Genomic DNA, 16,274 nt, shown 5'->3' on the forward strand with positions numbered 1-16,274 from the left:
AAAAAAAAAAAAAAAAAAAAACAGAAAAATAGATAGATAGAGAAAGGGAGAGAATTGCGGTTCGTTGATCGATCGATCAGCAAAATTCCTTCCGGTTCAAATTTTCTTTCTCTTTCTCGCTGCAGATTTTGATTGAGAAAGCGGAGGAAGGAAAAAAAAAACCAGTTTAGGGTTAAATTTTCTTTTTGTCTGTTTGTTTCTCGGGAAAATGGTGAGGGAATCGCCGAGAAAATGTTCGCATTGCGGATTAAACGGACATAATTCCCGAACGTGTAGTAATTTTTTGAAGGGGAATAATAATTATAGTAATAGTAGTTATTATTGCGTTAAGTTATTTGGAGTTAATTTAATGGAAAACAGAGACGAATCTATGAGGAAGAGTCTCAGCATGGGGAATTTGAATCTTCACTCATGCAATAATGTTCTTGATCTTAATACCGCCGCCGCCGTCGCCGCCGTGAACAACGTCGCCGATGATAATTCCGCCTCCGCCGACAACGCTGGGTATCTTTCCGATGGGTTTATTCATAACAAGAGACGCAAAGCCGCTCATGAGAGGAAGAAAGGTTCGTAAGCTAAAATTTTATTTTCTTTTATTAATTTTAATTTTTTGGTTTAGTTTCTCCAATTCTTTTTTTTATTATTATTTTAATGGTAAGGATCCTTAATTATTGATTATCTATGCTCGTGTTTTTACTATATTTGTTCTTACAATTAGTAGTTTTTTTGTTTTGAGTTCAAATAATTACGAGGTTGTGGGTGGGGATCAAACCATCAAGATGGTAACTGGTGCCTATTTCGAAAAAAAATTATATTCATCCTGGCGTGTATAACTTAATTATTGTTAGAAAACCGGAAATTTTCGGATCTTAAAAATTTGATTGTTCGAAAATTTGTATAAGAATTTTAGATTGACGTGACTTGTATTATGTAGGAAAACCATGGACCGAAGAGGAACATAGAACGTTTTTGGCTGGTTTGAAGAAGCTCGGAAAAGGGGATTGGAGAGGGATTTCGAAGAACTTTGTAACTACAAGAACACCGACCCAAGTAGCTAGTCATGCCCAAAAGTACTTTTTGAGGAAGATGCATGCTAACGAAAAGAAGAAACGTAGAGCCAGTCTTTTTGACATGCCTGAAATCAAAGTAATATTTAATTTTCCGTGAGCTTATATAAACCGACCTCGAGTTTTGTCGAATTTTTTGTGATTATTAATGTTATTTTTTAAAAATACAGAATAATGTTCCCCAAGATTGCCAAGCTTCTGGAGAAACGTCACTGCCAAAGAACAACAATTCTGAGAATCAACGACAGGTGAAATAGATTAAACATTCTTGGACAATTTTTTTAAAGAAAATTAAATTTATAACCTTTCTTTGTTTTTAATCTATTTTCAGTAATTTTAGTTCTGAAAAATAAAATGTTTTTTTTTTAATTTACTGAAAATAAATTTTGTTGCAGGTCAATAATTTACCAGCACAACTTATCAATCGATTCCCTCATCTTTGTTTGGATGCTCCTCATTTTGTTCCTCCAGCAACTGGATCGGCAGCCTCGGCTGCTGCAAATTTGCATGGGATTCCTTATGTGGTAAGAACCCTTTCAGAAGCTTATTTATTTATTAAATATTCGCATTTTTTGACGCCACTTAATTCTAACTAATTAAGACATGTATTATCGGTAAATATATCAAATCATATGGTTCGAATCTTCACATATACATATTATTCAATTCAAAAAGACACTTCTAATGGTTCGGATCGAATCAACGACCTCATTTATTTAGTGAGCCGTGCTTGAACAACTCGATTTGATTTATGGGAATATTTGGTTTTGGGCAGGTGGGAGTATCCCCAAATGTTCCAATACTGCCTTTGGTGAATATTGGAAGAGGAGGAGGAGTCATGGCAATGCCAAAGAGCCCAAGGAGTCCCAACGCACCGATGGCTGGCCATCCATCAGGCATTCCTCCTTCGCCAAGAACCTCCCCAAGCAGGCCCATATTGCAGCAGTTGCAGCCGTCTGCCATAGCAGTGGCAGCCTCTAATTTCGAGGCAGATGCCCTGGAACTCAAGATTGGGCTGCCTCAATCTCCACAGCCACAAAACTTGTCATCTCAAACTTCTGGAGCAATTAGAGTTATATGAGAAGAGTAATAATAACAATACATATAAGGAATTTTTTTTTTTTTTGAAAATGTTGTGTTTTCAAATTTCTCTTCCCCCTTTTTCCAAGAAGGTTGATTAGATTAAGAAAAAGCTGTTTTTTTTTAAAAAAAAAAACAGTAAGTTTACTATTTTGCCCTCTTCTTTTACTCTACGAAATAGGTAATAGTTGCTTCGTGTGACCATCTCTAATGTACAATTTAGTCATGTGCCATGTTTGCGAACATGGATCTTGCTTGTAAGTTATAACCCTCCGATATAGTTGATTCTTACAAATTTATTATAACTTTGTAATTAGAAATCCTTTTATTGTTTAAATGGGAATGTATATTTTTTTCGTTCTACATCTATCGACGATGATTTAAACTTCTAAATATATCGCTATACTCTATGTATTTATACTTTATGTATTTATCTAGGGGTGTGCCGTATTAGAGTAATTATTACCAAAAAGACCAAAAAAGTATCTATTTTGTAATTTAAATCATATTTTGGTCCCTCAAGGGCGTGCACGTGCGAGCCGAGCCGATACTGTGTACGCGTGCGAAGCCGGGAACGGAGCTACAGGCGCGAGCGTCTTGATCCGGTTGGGCCGACCACGAACGCGCCCCGTGTTCGTTTGTGGGCTGGGTCAGAGGCCGAATGTGAGGGAACCCGACCCGATTCCAACCCGTGCCTTCCTTACCCGCAAGACAGCGAAACCCTAATTTCCGTCTCCCCGATTCCGACGACGGTCACGCAGCGCAACCTTCTTCGATTCCGACGGTCAACCTTCTTCGATTCCGACGGTCAACCTTCTTCGATTCCGACGGTCAACCTTCTTCGACGCAGCGATCCCGACGTCGATGCCTTACTTCCATTCGATTCTTCCTCCGAAACAGCACTCTAACGCTCCGAGAAACCCCCAAAATACCCAGTGAACCAACCGACACGATTTCCTTTCGAACGCTCTCGGTTTTCCGATCTCTCACACACACTCGGACACAAAAAGGTAAGTTTTGGAGAGAAAATTGTTTCCAGCGATGCTGAAAAGTTGTGCTTAGAGATATAAAACGGTCAAGAGACGATTCCCATTAAGGCAATAATTGTCTCGCCGGAAATCACTTCCGACGAGAACGAATGCTGCATTTAATACAAGATTGTATCATTTTTGGAAAGAAAAATAGAATCTTAATCGTTACATTATCTGTGTTTTCCTTTTTTTTTTTTTGAAATTGTTTGACTTTGTTTTCAGGTGAAAGACATGAAAGACCAACCTGAGTTACTGATACTGTATGCAACTCAAACGGGCAATGCACAAGATGCTGCAGAGAGGCTAGGCCGTGAAGCTGAGCTTAGAGGTTGTGTTGTGAGGCTTCTTTCCATGGATGAATATGATGCTGTAAGTTTTCATCTTTTCATTATCCCCTTTGTTTTGTCTCTAACAAATGAGATATTAGAATCTCTAAATCATAACCAACTATATGTGTACTTGTTGTTCAGTTGTGGTAAGGAAAACATAATCTCCTCAAATCTTTTTTTTTTATTCACAAGAATTTTAATCATTGTCTCAACCCTGATGAGTGATGATAGAGTTTGTAAGGCCCCAAGCAAATTTATGGATGCAAGGGGCAAGTACACTCTAAATGCTTTGATAGGTATTAAATTGATAGAACTGAACTATGAAGGAAGTGCTCGAAATTTAGCAGTTGAGATATAATGGTTAAATTGTTTGAATTAATCAGTAATAAGATTTCTGGAAAATTTATTGTTTGAATTTCTAACACTATATTAGGAGTTGCATTGTATTTGATTTAGCTTATCTATCAGATCTTTTGTATATCTTTGTTCAAAGCAATACTTCGCCTGCTCTAGTAACTTTCTTGTTACCATCATGGCGTGTAAAGTAATCTGCAGTTATTTATTTGTATTTAACGTTTCAGAGTTCTTTACCTCGCGAGGATGCTGTAATTTTTGTCGTCTCTACCACAGGCCAAGGTGAAACACCAGATTCCATGAGGGTAAATGAGTTTTTATTTTTTGGGTCCCAAAAATATTCTTTCTATTATTTTGTGGTACACTTTCATCATTTTCTTTGTATCAGGGATTTTGGAGGTTCCTTCTGCAAAGAAGTTTAAATCAGTCTTGGCTCAAGGGAGTACCTTATGCTGTATTTGGATTAGGTGATTCTAGTTATCAAAAATATAATGTAATATCTCTTCTCCTTTTCTTTGGAAGTAAAATTACTTCATGCATTCCCCCTTTTTTTCTACGCTACGAAGTTTATTTCATTCACGCATCTCAGACGTGCTAGTCTAGAATTTGATGATTCGAAATTGATTGGCTTGTAATTTTGAGGTATTATATGTTAAGGTACCTGCTAATGTACGCTACAGTTTGTTGCAAAAAAGCTTGACAAAAGACTTTCTGATTTGGGAGCAAGGGCCATTCTGGAAAGAGGCTTAGGTGATGATCAACACCATTCGGGGTAGGCTTCCTTTATTCTACTAATTTATTAGTTGAATGATTCTTAGAAAAAGCTATTTCTGTGTCTTTCCGTCTGATCTACCTTCCCCTTAAGTAATCCAGCCATGATCTTCAAACCAATAGGAAGTTTCATTAGGGATTGGTTTTCTTTTGTTAGTGACAACATTTACAACTGTAGTTACTTGAATGTTTTCTATGTCTTTCTGTGCTAGCATTTTTTCAACGATAGAAAGTTAATTGATCTGAAAGATCAATGCTCTATGGCAGGTATGAAGCTGCTCTAGATCCTTGGATGTTATCATTGTGGAGCTCATTGAGTGATACTAATCCAATGTTTTTCCCGAAAGGCATTGATTTTATGTTTTCGAGCGACACATTAATTGATCAATCAAGCATTCAAGTTGCATATCACAATGTGGGGAAGATGAATTCACAATTAACCTCAGGTACGCTAGTTTCTTGAATATTCATAATGAAGAGTGCAATAAAACGTCAATTGTATCCTTTCATTTTTGTTAATGAAAGTTTGATTTTTTATCCAAAACACGTAATGCAATGGAATAACAATTTATAAAGATGAATTTTCTACTTCTGGTCCTCTGTCCTGGTTCAGTTAATATACCATGTAAAAAATGGAGAATTCAGATGTTGGCTTTAATGGCAGATTTAGATTTCACTAAGCGAACAAATAGTGGATAAAAAGATGGCTATAGGTTCTGGACTTTGTTTACACTAACAAAAATCTTCTGATACCTGATCAGTTCAGCATCTACTTGTGTTTCTAGTTTATTTTGAGATAAATATACTTTTGGTCCCTAAGACTTGATTTAGATTATATTTGGGTTCATGAGGTTTTGTAATAACTCAAGCCCACCGCTAGCAGATATTGTCCTCTTTGGGTTTTCCCTTCCGAGCTTCTCCTCTAGGTTTTAAAACGTGTCTGCTAGGGAGGGGTTTCCACACCCTCATAAGGAATGTTTCGTTCGCTCTCTAACAAATGTGGGATCTCACAATCCACCCCCTTAGGGTCCCAGCTCCTCGTTGGCACACCGCCTGGAACTTGACTCTGATACCATTTGTAACAGCCTAAGCCCATTGCTAGCAAATATTGTCCTCTTTGGGCTTTCCCTTCCGAGCTTCTCCTCAAGGTTCTAAAATGCGTCTGCTAGGGAGAGGTTTCCACCCTTATATGGAATGCTTCGTTCCCCTCTCTAACCAATATGGGATCTCATAGGTTTCAGACTCGACATTTCAACCTTTTAAATTTGGAATAATCTCTTTTTGGGGTCTTGTTGTTAACATTTTTGGTTTTTGTTGTCAACTTTCAATCAATTAACGACAAGGAGCAAAAATGGTATTTGAAGCCTTTAAACCCAAATGCAATATAAGTCAAACCTTGGGGAACAGAAGTGTATTTTTTCTTTTTATTCTGTGAATGACATTCTTCTAATTGTTTATACAATTAATGTGATACTAATTTATCTTTTAGTAGCCTTCATACAATTTATTGACCACTTGATATTCCTCGTGTCTCTTAGATTTGAAGAACATGGAGATGCAAATTGAGAGGGCTCGCTTGATGTCTCCAGGAAAATTTTCTCATGGAAAGAAAAAACCTGATTGCCTTCTTAATATGGTATTAAACCGCTAATCGATCATATTATTTCACCTCAAATTCTGACATCAGTCAATATATATATATATATATATATATATATATAGATTTTTTTGTATATGGTTGTGATACAAGAGCAATGGGTATCATGGGATGGAAGCTGAATTCAGGTTTGAACCTTTGTGAACCAGTTTTTCATTTCCCCTATCGAGGTGATTGTCGATAGCTTCCTGATAACCATAATTCGCATTGTCTAAACTTCTTTGCAAAACCCACAAAATTCTTGATGAGGAAAAACTTGGCATGTCTTGTGGTGTGATTGATTAAGTGAACAGAATTGGTTGGGAATTCGAGATATAGTTTGCTAGCTTTGTAGTATCATACATGTGAGCATCTTACTGAACATAACTTTTATATTTAGGAGTATTTGGATCAGTTTGCGTACTCCTCAATGGTTCTCACAAGGCAACCACTTAGACAAAGAAAACATAAAATGTAAAGTTCATAATGTGAGACCCCAATAGTAAATACTTATATTATGTTATGAAGGGCAGAGAAGGAATTCGCTATGCCATTAGTCTCTAAATGTTGTATGGAAGTATAAATATATTTTGTGATGTTTGATGTTAGAGTTTAGGGTTTAGTTATATGATGTCTGATGTTGTGTTACGTTATGTTTTGTGTCATTAGCTTAGGAGCTATGGTTGTAAGGAGGATTAGACCCCTTCTTAAATTGGTGGTTTTGTGTATTGTGCTTTTGGAACGATCAGAAGGAGAAACCTTACAAAGTGGTATACGGGTCATCTTCCTTGGAAGGCTAGGGAAGACATGTAACAGCAAGTCCAAGCCCACTGCCAGTAGATATTGTCCTCTTTGGATTTTCCCTTTTGAGTTTCCCCTCAAGGTTCTTAAAATGCGTCTCTTAGGGAGAAGTTTCCGCACCTTTATAAGAAATGTTTCGTTCCCCTCTCCAACCGATGTGAGATCTCACAATCAACTCCCTTGGGGGCCAGGGTTCTTGCTGGCACATCGCCTGGTGGCTTTGATACCATTTATAACAGCCCAAGCTCACTGCTAACAAATATTGTCCTCTTTGAGCTTTCCCTTTCAGGCTTTCCCTCAAGGATTTTAAAATGCGTCTCCTAAGGAGAGGTTTCCACACTCTTATAAGGAATGTTTCGTTCGCCTCTCCAACCAAAGAATGTTACATCTCCTACTTTCTTTGTCTCAGTTCTGTGGAATAGAAATTTCATTTTTATCTTGAGAGTTCTTAGCAATATTTCCCTTTCATATTCTAAATTCTCAATTTTCTTTTTCATGTAGATAAAAAATCAGCGTTTGAGTAAAGTAGGCTCTGGAAAGGACGTGCGCCACTTTGAATTTGAATTTGTTTCTTCTGTAAGTTGGTAATTTCCAATTTTTCATTACTTATTTTTTATTGTTTTTTTATGTGACTCAGTGATTGCATTTTGAACTAATTTTAGGTAATAGAATATGAAGTTGGTGATGTCCTTGAGGTTCTTCCCAGTCAGAACCCTGCTGCTGTAAATGATTTCATACAACGTTGCAATTTGGACCCTGAATCATTTATTACGGTAAGTTTGGTTTATCAGTTTGTAAATTCTTGAATCATCTTATTTCAATTTTTTTTTTTTTTCGGGAAATACTCAAAGATTCTATTTTCATTGTGTGATGTACTTGTGCTAGAAAATAGGTAGTGGTTGGTTGTCCTCCCCAACCGATGTGCTAGACAGAGGTTTCCACACCCTTATAAAGAATGTTTCGTTCTCCTCCCCAACCGATGTGGGATCTCACAATCCACCTCCCTTTGGTGCCCAGTGTCCTCGCTGGCAATCATTCCCTTCTCCAATCGATGTGGGACCCCCCAATCCACCCCCGTCGAGGCCCAACATCTTTGATGGCACACCGCCTCGTGTCCACCGCCCTTCGGGGCTCAATCTCCTCTTTGGCACATCATACGGTGTTTGGCTCTGATACCATTTGTAATAGCCCAAGCCCACTGCTAGCAGATATTGTCCTCTTTGGACTTTCCCTCAAGATTTTTAAAACGCGTCTGCAAGGAAGAGGTTTTCACACCCTTATAAAGAATGTTTCGTTCTCCTCCTCAACTGATGTGGGATCTCACAATCCACCTCCCTTTAGTGCCTAGCGTCCTCGCTGGCACTCGTTCCTTTCTCCAATCAATGTGGGACCCCCCAATCCACCTCCTTCAAGGCCCAGCGTCCTTGATGGCACACCGCCTCGTGTCCACCCCCTTCGAAACTCAGCCTCCTCGCTGGCACATCACACGGTATCTGGCTTTGATACCATTTATAACATCCCAAGCCCACCGCTAGCAAATATTGTCCTCTTTGGACTTTCCCTTAAGGCTTTTAGAACACGTCTGCATGGGAGAGGTTTTCACACCCTTATAAAATATGTTTCATTTTCTTCTCCAACCGATGTGCAATAAACAAAGAAAGTTTATGTTTCTATGAGGCTTACTCTGTCGACATTAATCTTTAACATTATATGAAAGGTTGCTGTATTAAATCTTCTACTTACCAAATAACACTTCTAATTTCAGATTTCTCCTAGAAATAGGCGCAAACAGGATCCCATCCCAACTGCTACCCAAATGGTTCCTATCAAATTGAAAACTTTTATTGAATTGACAATGGATATTGCATCAGCTTCTCCTCGACGCTATTTTTTCGAGGCAAGTCCTTCGAACCTCTTCATTTTTTCATTTCTCTCATTTTGTTTTCATGGTGTTCAGATGAAATTACAACCTTGCTTCTGTTTTATTTATTCATTTATATTCCCGAACATAATTTTTCTCGCAGGTTATGAGTTACTATGCAACAGCTCCACATGAAAAGGAAAGACTTCAATATTTTGCGTCACCTGAAGGAAGAGATGATTTATATCAGTACAATCAAAAGGAACGAAGAAGTGTTCTTGAGGTGATTCCAAACATTTAAGTAAATGCATGCTGCCCCAAATATTTGTGCTACATTTTTCTTTTAGCTTAAGATATAATACCCAATAGAGAGCTAGAAGATGAAATTATCCCATTTACCTGTCTTGGTAATACTACAGGTATTAGAAGATTTCCCTTCTGTGAAAATGCCATTTGATTGGTTGGTTCAGTTGGTTCCTCCATTGAAATCAAGATCATTCTCCATATCTTCTTCCCCTTTAGCTCACCCGAATCAGGTGCACTTAACCGTAAACGTAGTATCTTGGACGACACCTTATAAAAGGAATCGGTTGGGTCTTTGCTCGAGTTGGCTTGCTGGACTTGATCCCGAACAATGTACGTAAAATAGAACTCGGCATGTGTTATTTATGTAGCACACTTGATGTATATATGAATATGTTTGATACAGGCGTTCGTATTCCGGTGTGGTTCCATAAGGGTTCGCTTCCCGCTCCATCCCCATCTCTTCCTTTGATTCTCGTTGGACCCGGAACAGGTTGTGCACCCTTCAGAGGATTTGTAGAGGAAAGGTCCATGGAGAATCCCTCCATGTCAACTGCTCCAGTTTTGTTTTTCTTCGGTTGTCGAAATGAGGACAACGACTTCCTATATCGAGATTTCTGGTTATCGCATTCGAAACATCACGGAGTACTATCAGAGGAGAAAGGTGGAGGCTTTTATATCGCGTTTTCCAGAGATCAACCGCGGAAGGTTTACGTGCAACATAAGATGCTTGAACAGAGTCAAAAGATTTGGAACATGCTTAAGGATGGTGCTGCTGTATATGTTGCAGGCTCTTCCACAAAAATGCCTGCAGATGTATGGTCAACTTTCGAGGAAATTATATCAAAAGAAACTCGGGTTCCACGGGAATCTGCAGTAAGGTGGCTAAGGGCGTTGGAGAAGGCTGGTAAATACCATGTTGAAGCTTGGTCTTGACCGAGAAGAGAAGGCGAGAAGCTTGACATGGAAGATCATATTTTATGAAAATCGGACTTTCTTTAAGAAAAGATTTAAGAATACCGACATAACATGGGAATTTGTTGTATTTCATCTTATATTCTTTTGAATGCTATAATCAAACGGACCATTGTGAATTGAATCCGTATACCATAAAGAAAATATAAATCTTTGTTTTTGTGAATATGTGCTAATTACTATTGTGGCGGCTGGATTCAAGCCTAGGTCTCTAGGGCAAAGACACAGGGAATGGAATGGGTTATTTCTTAACGGTCAAGATTCGGACCTACGACCAATCGATTAACAGCTGATTGCTCTACCACTGAGCTACTGAGGAACAACAGTAAATTAGGTTTCAGAGAATTCAATTCCCGTTCTCAACCCATGACCAATATGAGCTCGAGGTTTCCTTTGTAACTCCCGAAACTTCTTCGTAGTGGCTCCGTTCCATGCCTCATTTCATAGATAACCTCAAAGTGGCTCTATTTCATTATATTCTATTCATTTAATATCCCGTGGTGTCATTGAGATAAGAGATGTCGTTTCTAGTCTATTTGTTTCTATTTCTATATATATGGAAAGTGAAAAAAATTATCATATATATAATAATCCAGAAATTGCAATAGAAAAGAAAAAGGAGGTTTGTGATGATTTTAAAATCTTCTTATCTCTTCCTTCTCTGAGCTCGGGTTATGGAAGAAGGAACCGAAAAGAAAGTATCAGCAACAACAGGTTTTATTACGGGACAGCTCATGATGTTCATATCGATCTATTATGCTCCTCTGCATCTAGCATTGGGTAGACCTCATACAATAACTATCCTAGCTCTACCGTATCTTTTGTTTCATTTCTTCTGGAACAATCACAAACACTTTTTTGATTATGGGATCTACTACCAGAAACTCAATTAATCTTAGCATTCAATGTGTATTCCTGAATAATCTTATTATGTGTCAGATGGCGGCTAGGATTCGAGCCCAAATCTCTACAGCTACAACGTGAAATTCTCCCCACTAAACTACAGCCACACAATTAATATTAAGATTAAATGAGCAAGATTAATTTAAAATTTATGGGATTTGAGCCCAGGTCTACACGGCCTATTGCCACACAATTAATATTTAGATTAAATGAGCTAGATTAATTTAAAATTTTTTAAATAAAGTAACTAAAACCAAATATGGCATGAAGATTAAAATGTGATTCAAGTTCATAAATTTAGTATCATTAGAAAAAAATCAGCAATTTAATTTAAACAAACCATATATGAATGTGATCAACATGACTTGGATCACATTGGATGCTGTTAAACAATAAACACAAGCAAAGTATACAAGTGATGTGCATTACCGTTCTAAAAGCGTTGGCTTCAATTTCAGATTTACCCTGTGAACAGTATGCCCTCCGACGAATACTCTCCTCGATCGTTGAGCTTCCTCCCTTCTCGGCACCATACATACGTTTCTGAGCAGTGTCTAAGAAATTTCGGCTCGAGGGCACTGCATTTTGTTCGGCTTCCAGTGCATCATCCACGGCTGCCTTCTTCAAACGCCTCCATCTTTGCTCTTCATGGAACTCAGCATCCTGCTGCATCTCACTCAGCCTGGCTGCACGCTCTTCTTCTGAAAGCTTGGTAGCAGGCCTACGATGCTTATGGCGTGGCTCGAAAGGAGTTTTAGAAGCATTCGGTTCATAAGTTCTTGATTCCCCCACTCTTCTACTGTCCTTTTCATTGCGAGTATAAGAATCTCTGTCTCTCTTTGAACTGTCATGATGTCTCTCTTCTGCATAATAATCATGAGGATTTCTTTTGGGCGTCTTTCGATCTGACTGATCAAATTTTGAGCCTCTATCACGATCCCTCTCATTCATATAATCAGTTTTGCTTCTTCTATCTTCTGAATAAGAACGAACATCACGTTTTGAACTCTTGTCACGATCATGATTCCTTCTCTGCCTCTCAGGGCTGGCACTTTCAGAATCATGATTCCTTCTCTGCCTCTCAGGGCTGGCACTTTCAGAATCATACTCCCTTTCTGGAGAAGAATCTTTACGACGTTTTGATTTACTATGGCGATGCTTCATCCGTTCTCTTTTGTCATCAGGATTCTTGTCCTTGTGTTTTTCCGCTTCAACCTAATATATTTTTAAAGAAGAAAATACCTCAGATCTATTTTTCAAGTCAAACAAGAGCTTGCAGATAATACGATCATGAGATAAACTGAGATTCTATTACAAGAATGAAAATTATTGTACAGGAACATTCTTGATATGGCAGTTCATTATTTGTCAGGGGAATTGTTTAACATGTGATAAGGAATCAACCCAAGGGAAATCTCTTATTCCTTATCATTTGGTATCAGAGCTTTAGGCTCAAGATAGAACGATGTATGTTGTATTTGTAAGGAGACTTGACAAATGCAGAAAATGAGCATTTGTGCTTTCCTTTAGCAAATGACTAAGTTTCCTTGCAATTCTATATAGTTTAGATTGCATGTTTAGAATCATTTAAGTTAGACATGATCATCTTGCTTGTAGAGTGATTCGAATTTCAAATAAGTGTTCTTACCTTGAGATATTCGATTGACAAGGTAATACGAATCTTATTTCCTTGTAGTGATTCCTTATCATTTGGTATCGATCAACAAGGTAATACGAATCTTATTTCCCTTGTAGTGATTCCTTATCATTTGGTATCAAAGCTTTCTCTTGGATTGATTTCTTATCAACAAGCTGCCACTTTTGCCACGATTGACTAGTCATGAAGATATACCGAAAGAAACTTTCTGATCATAGATTCATCTCTAGCTCCTATCGACAGGGTGAGAAATGCAGAGAAATCCATTACATCAACTCAAAGGATAACTTGGAATTAAGATAAGCCACCAGCTTTCTTTACCACAAAGTGTTCATGAACATCGTTCAAAAATTTTCTCAAGAAAATAATGAATGGAAAAGGGAAATTTCAATATAATTTCCATAGCCCGTGTTAGAACAGTAAAAGTTCTAGAACTTGATAGTGGTTAAAGGGATGTAAGGAGGAAAAAAAGCACAAAGGAAAAAATGAACTTACAGTCTTGCGAATCATAGCCATCGGAATAGGATTGTTCTTTACGCGTGCAAGAGCTTGTTGCTCACGCTGCCGAATAATGAGCAAGGGATCAGAATGGAGCTTCCTCCATGCGTCATTTGCAGAATGAGGCTTATCCTCAAACAGAGCACCGGGGGCAGCGGCTTCCTGCAGAAACAACACAAGAAAGCAACAAAAAAAGTCATAATTGAGCACCACGAAGAGATAGCCAAAGCACACAAATTAACAGCGAGTGCAACTGTACCTTGGAACTAGATGGTTCAGTGGCAGCCGGAGCAGTAGATGTAGTAGGTAGAGTTTCGAGGCTCTTAAATCCATCGGAATTGCTACCTTTCCCGACTGCCAAACCCGATTCATAAAGAAAATCCAATCTTTTCTGCTTCCTGTAAAAGCCATATCGTCCAGAATTTAAATATTGCTCAAACCAACATAGTCTTGTCCTAACCCTAATCTGGAAAAATGTTTAAAGCGCAGGAGGAAAATTATGTTATTTATAATCAAATAAATTATAAAAATATGAAGAAAATGTAAATATTAGATATTTGTCTTATAATAAAATATTAAATATAATATATGGTAAACTATAATTTATTACTAAATATTTTTAACTCCCCACCGCAAGTTAAACATCAGATTTAAACGAACGTGAAACTTGAATCTTAATAATTCAAAGAGGTTGAGAAATACTTTTCGTGAAGATGTCAACAACCTGGTTTAGAGGAGGCGTAGAGAAACACCTTTTTGGCCATTGAAAATTGTAGAGGGATCGCCGCTTAGCGATGATGCTGCCTTGGCTTAGACGAGAATATGTCTAACCCATGAAGAGGGATTCCCGCTTAGCAACGATACTGCCTTGGCTTTGGTGAGAATATGTTTAACCCTAGAAGGGGAAAACCTAGAGCAAGGGACAAAGACAATGTTGAAGCCGGAAGAGTCGCCACATTGGGCAAAGGAGCTAATTTTGGCGAGATGGGCAGTCGGAAGAGTTGCCACATTAGTTGGGTGAAGGAGCCAATTTTGGCAGGAAGGGCGATGGCAACTTGGTTGGCGAAGAGGCCAGTGCGGCATCCAGATTTGCAAAAGGTTGATGGACTTGTCGAGATTCCGTATATTTCTGAAGATAACACGGATGAGGATTCTGAGATTAGGGTTTCTGAGAAAGATGAAGGGTTGATTGGGAAGAAAATGAGAGAGACTATATTGGCCAAGGAGAAAACCGTTTGTGTTGGAAAAAATGAGGTTGTATGTACAGAGTATGACGAAAGGTGATTTGGAGGTCAATAGGGTGGAGCCGAAGAGTAATCAATCGGCTCCGCCTGTGGCAGCCATGAAGACTGCCCCTACGGTGTCAAAGCCAAGTAGGAGTGGTGGAGAAGAAGCGTCAAAGCCAAGTAGGGGTGGATGAGAAGAAGATTAGAGGATTCAAAAGCTATTGAAAAGAAAGAATCTGTGTTGTTAAACCGAGAACGCTCTGATACCATAATAATGTTTGATTAATGGTAGGAAAGTTATCTTATTTATAATCAAATAAATTACAAGAATATGGGAAGAGTAATAAATGAAAATAACAATAAAAGGAAAAGATATCTATATTAATAAGGCAAATATCTAATATTTGTCTTATAATAGAATATCAAATATAATATATATGGTACACTATAATTTATTACTAAATATCTTTAACACTACGCAACGTTTTCAATCCTCATCTATTCAGAGATTGAATCGGGTTTGAAACTTATAGACTATGAATCAAATGCATAATTAAAACGGTTAACAACAATATAGAAGATAAAACATACGAATCGAGGCCGGCCAGATCTTGGAGAAGACGAAACTCTTGGCCTCCTTCTCCTCATGGATTTGCTCGCGTAGTTCGTCCAACTTCTTCTGCTCGGCCTCATGCTTTTGCTCCGCTTCCCACACGTTCTCTATATTCTGAGACTGTCAGTGTGCCATCCTTTCTTATTCAAGAACTTTAATGACATGTCTCGAACTAAAGTTTCAAACTGAGGATCAGATTTTCCACCACCGACACGAGGTGGAGAATTCGATTTTTGAATTGGACTATCACCGCCATCGCCGCCGCTGCCACTTCTTATAGCGATCAAATTTTCTATAATTCATTTGATATTTTGGACTCAAAATTTCGCATTATACATAAAATGTATATTTATATTTATATTTAATAGAATAATTAATTTTAAAAATTTTAAATGGTCAAGAATTTATCTCATAAAATAATATTTAAAGTTAAAAAGAAAACTAAATTTATAATGTTTTTCATAAAAATGCTTATAGTATAGTTTAATCCATCTCAAATTTATTTTTATTTTAAATCTAACTCATAATCTTTTTATTTTAAATCTATCTCAAAATATTCATTTTATTGTGAGGTTTAGCTCATAATTTTGGTATATATATATATATTTTAAATAAGAGATTCATTGAACTAAAAAATCTGTCAAGTTCAGTTTACACGTAAAAAATAAAAATAAAAAATTATAATTCTTAAAATTTGGAGTCGGTGTAAATTAACAATTTGTTTTTCTTTAGGAAAGGAATAGATTAATTTGATGGATTAGTGGAATGCTTTAAGTTATAGAAAGGGAAATTTTCTTTCATTTACAGGAAAAATCAATGCTGGGAAGGAAAGATTCCAAGGAGAAGAATTCGAATTCTACCTGCGGATCTTCACTTACCTGTATTTGAGATGAACAGAAAACAATGGTGCAGAGAAGCAAAACGAGCGGAATCAAATGAACGGCAGATTCGGCGAACTTGACTCGCGCTTTCTCTCGCTTCACCATCTCGGCGACCGGATCATTCATTGGCAGCTCATTGCCGTCAAAGGACGAGCACAATCGCGACGCCTGCCCTGACTTCGAGGACGGGGCCGAATGCGAGTAGTATTCATTGGAGAACGGTTCCAGCTCGTCGATCGGTACATTTTTCTCTTTTCTATAAATTTCTCTTTCGCGATGAGGAGAGAA

The 16,274-nt window shown here is 37.8% G+C and overlaps 3 protein-coding genes across 4 annotated transcripts; 2 read left to right on the forward strand and 1 right to left on the reverse strand.

The window, feature by feature from the left end:
- The first annotated feature begins 25 nt into the window (after positions 1–25).
- On the forward strand, positions 26–2,439 carry LOC111483484 (probable transcription factor At5g61620). The gene is made up of 5 exons (XM_023129723.1): positions 26–566; positions 935–1,146; positions 1,238–1,315; positions 1,463–1,591; positions 1,843–2,439. Exons 1-5 carry the CDS (start codon positions 209–211, stop codon positions 2,146–2,148), a joined length of 1,083 nt encoding a protein of 360 aa, XP_022985491.1. The 5' UTR covers positions 26–208; the 3' UTR covers positions 2,149–2,439.
- Positions 2,440–2,919: 480 nt separating this feature from the next.
- Positions 2,920–10,332, forward strand: LOC111483472 (NADPH-dependent diflavin oxidoreductase 1). 2 transcript variants are annotated; one of them, XM_023129705.1, is made up of 13 exons: positions 2,920–3,157; positions 3,401–3,547; positions 4,089–4,166; positions 4,250–4,354; positions 4,542–4,633; positions 4,900–5,078; positions 6,171–6,268; positions 7,571–7,645; positions 7,732–7,842; positions 8,835–8,966; positions 9,094–9,213; positions 9,350–9,566; positions 9,640–10,332. In XM_023129705.1, exons 2-13 carry the CDS (start codon positions 3,410–3,412, stop codon positions 10,167–10,169), a joined length of 1,875 nt encoding a protein of 624 aa, XP_022985473.1. In that variant the 5' UTR covers positions 2,920–3,157; positions 3,401–3,409; the 3' UTR covers positions 10,170–10,332. The 2 variants fall into 2 exon arrangements, with proteins under 2 accessions (XP_022985473.1, XP_022985475.1); XM_023129707.1 differs by lacking the exons at positions 2,920–3,157; positions 3,401–3,547; positions 4,089–4,166 and having other exon boundaries at positions 4,258–4,354; positions 4,519–4,633.
- A 1,061-nt stretch (positions 10,333–11,393) lies between these two features.
- Positions 11,394–15,321, reverse strand: LOC111482710 (pre-mRNA-splicing factor CWC25 homolog). The gene is given in 6 exon segments (XM_023128634.1): positions 11,394–12,326; positions 13,264–13,428; positions 13,526–13,664; positions 15,084–15,126; positions 15,129–15,221; positions 15,224–15,321. Coding segments are annotated over 6 exon segments (1,371 nt in total). The 5' UTR covers positions 15,270–15,321; the 3' UTR covers positions 11,394–11,441.
- Between the last annotated feature and the right edge of the window lie 953 nt (positions 15,322–16,274).

The sequence above is a fragment of the Cucurbita maxima genome, unplaced genomic scaffold (assembly GCF_002738345.1).
Source record: "Cucurbita maxima cultivar Rimu unplaced genomic scaffold, Cmax_1.0 Cma_Scf00008, whole genome shotgun sequence".
NCBI lineage: Eukaryota > Viridiplantae > Streptophyta > Magnoliopsida > Cucurbitales > Cucurbitaceae > Cucurbita > Cucurbita maxima.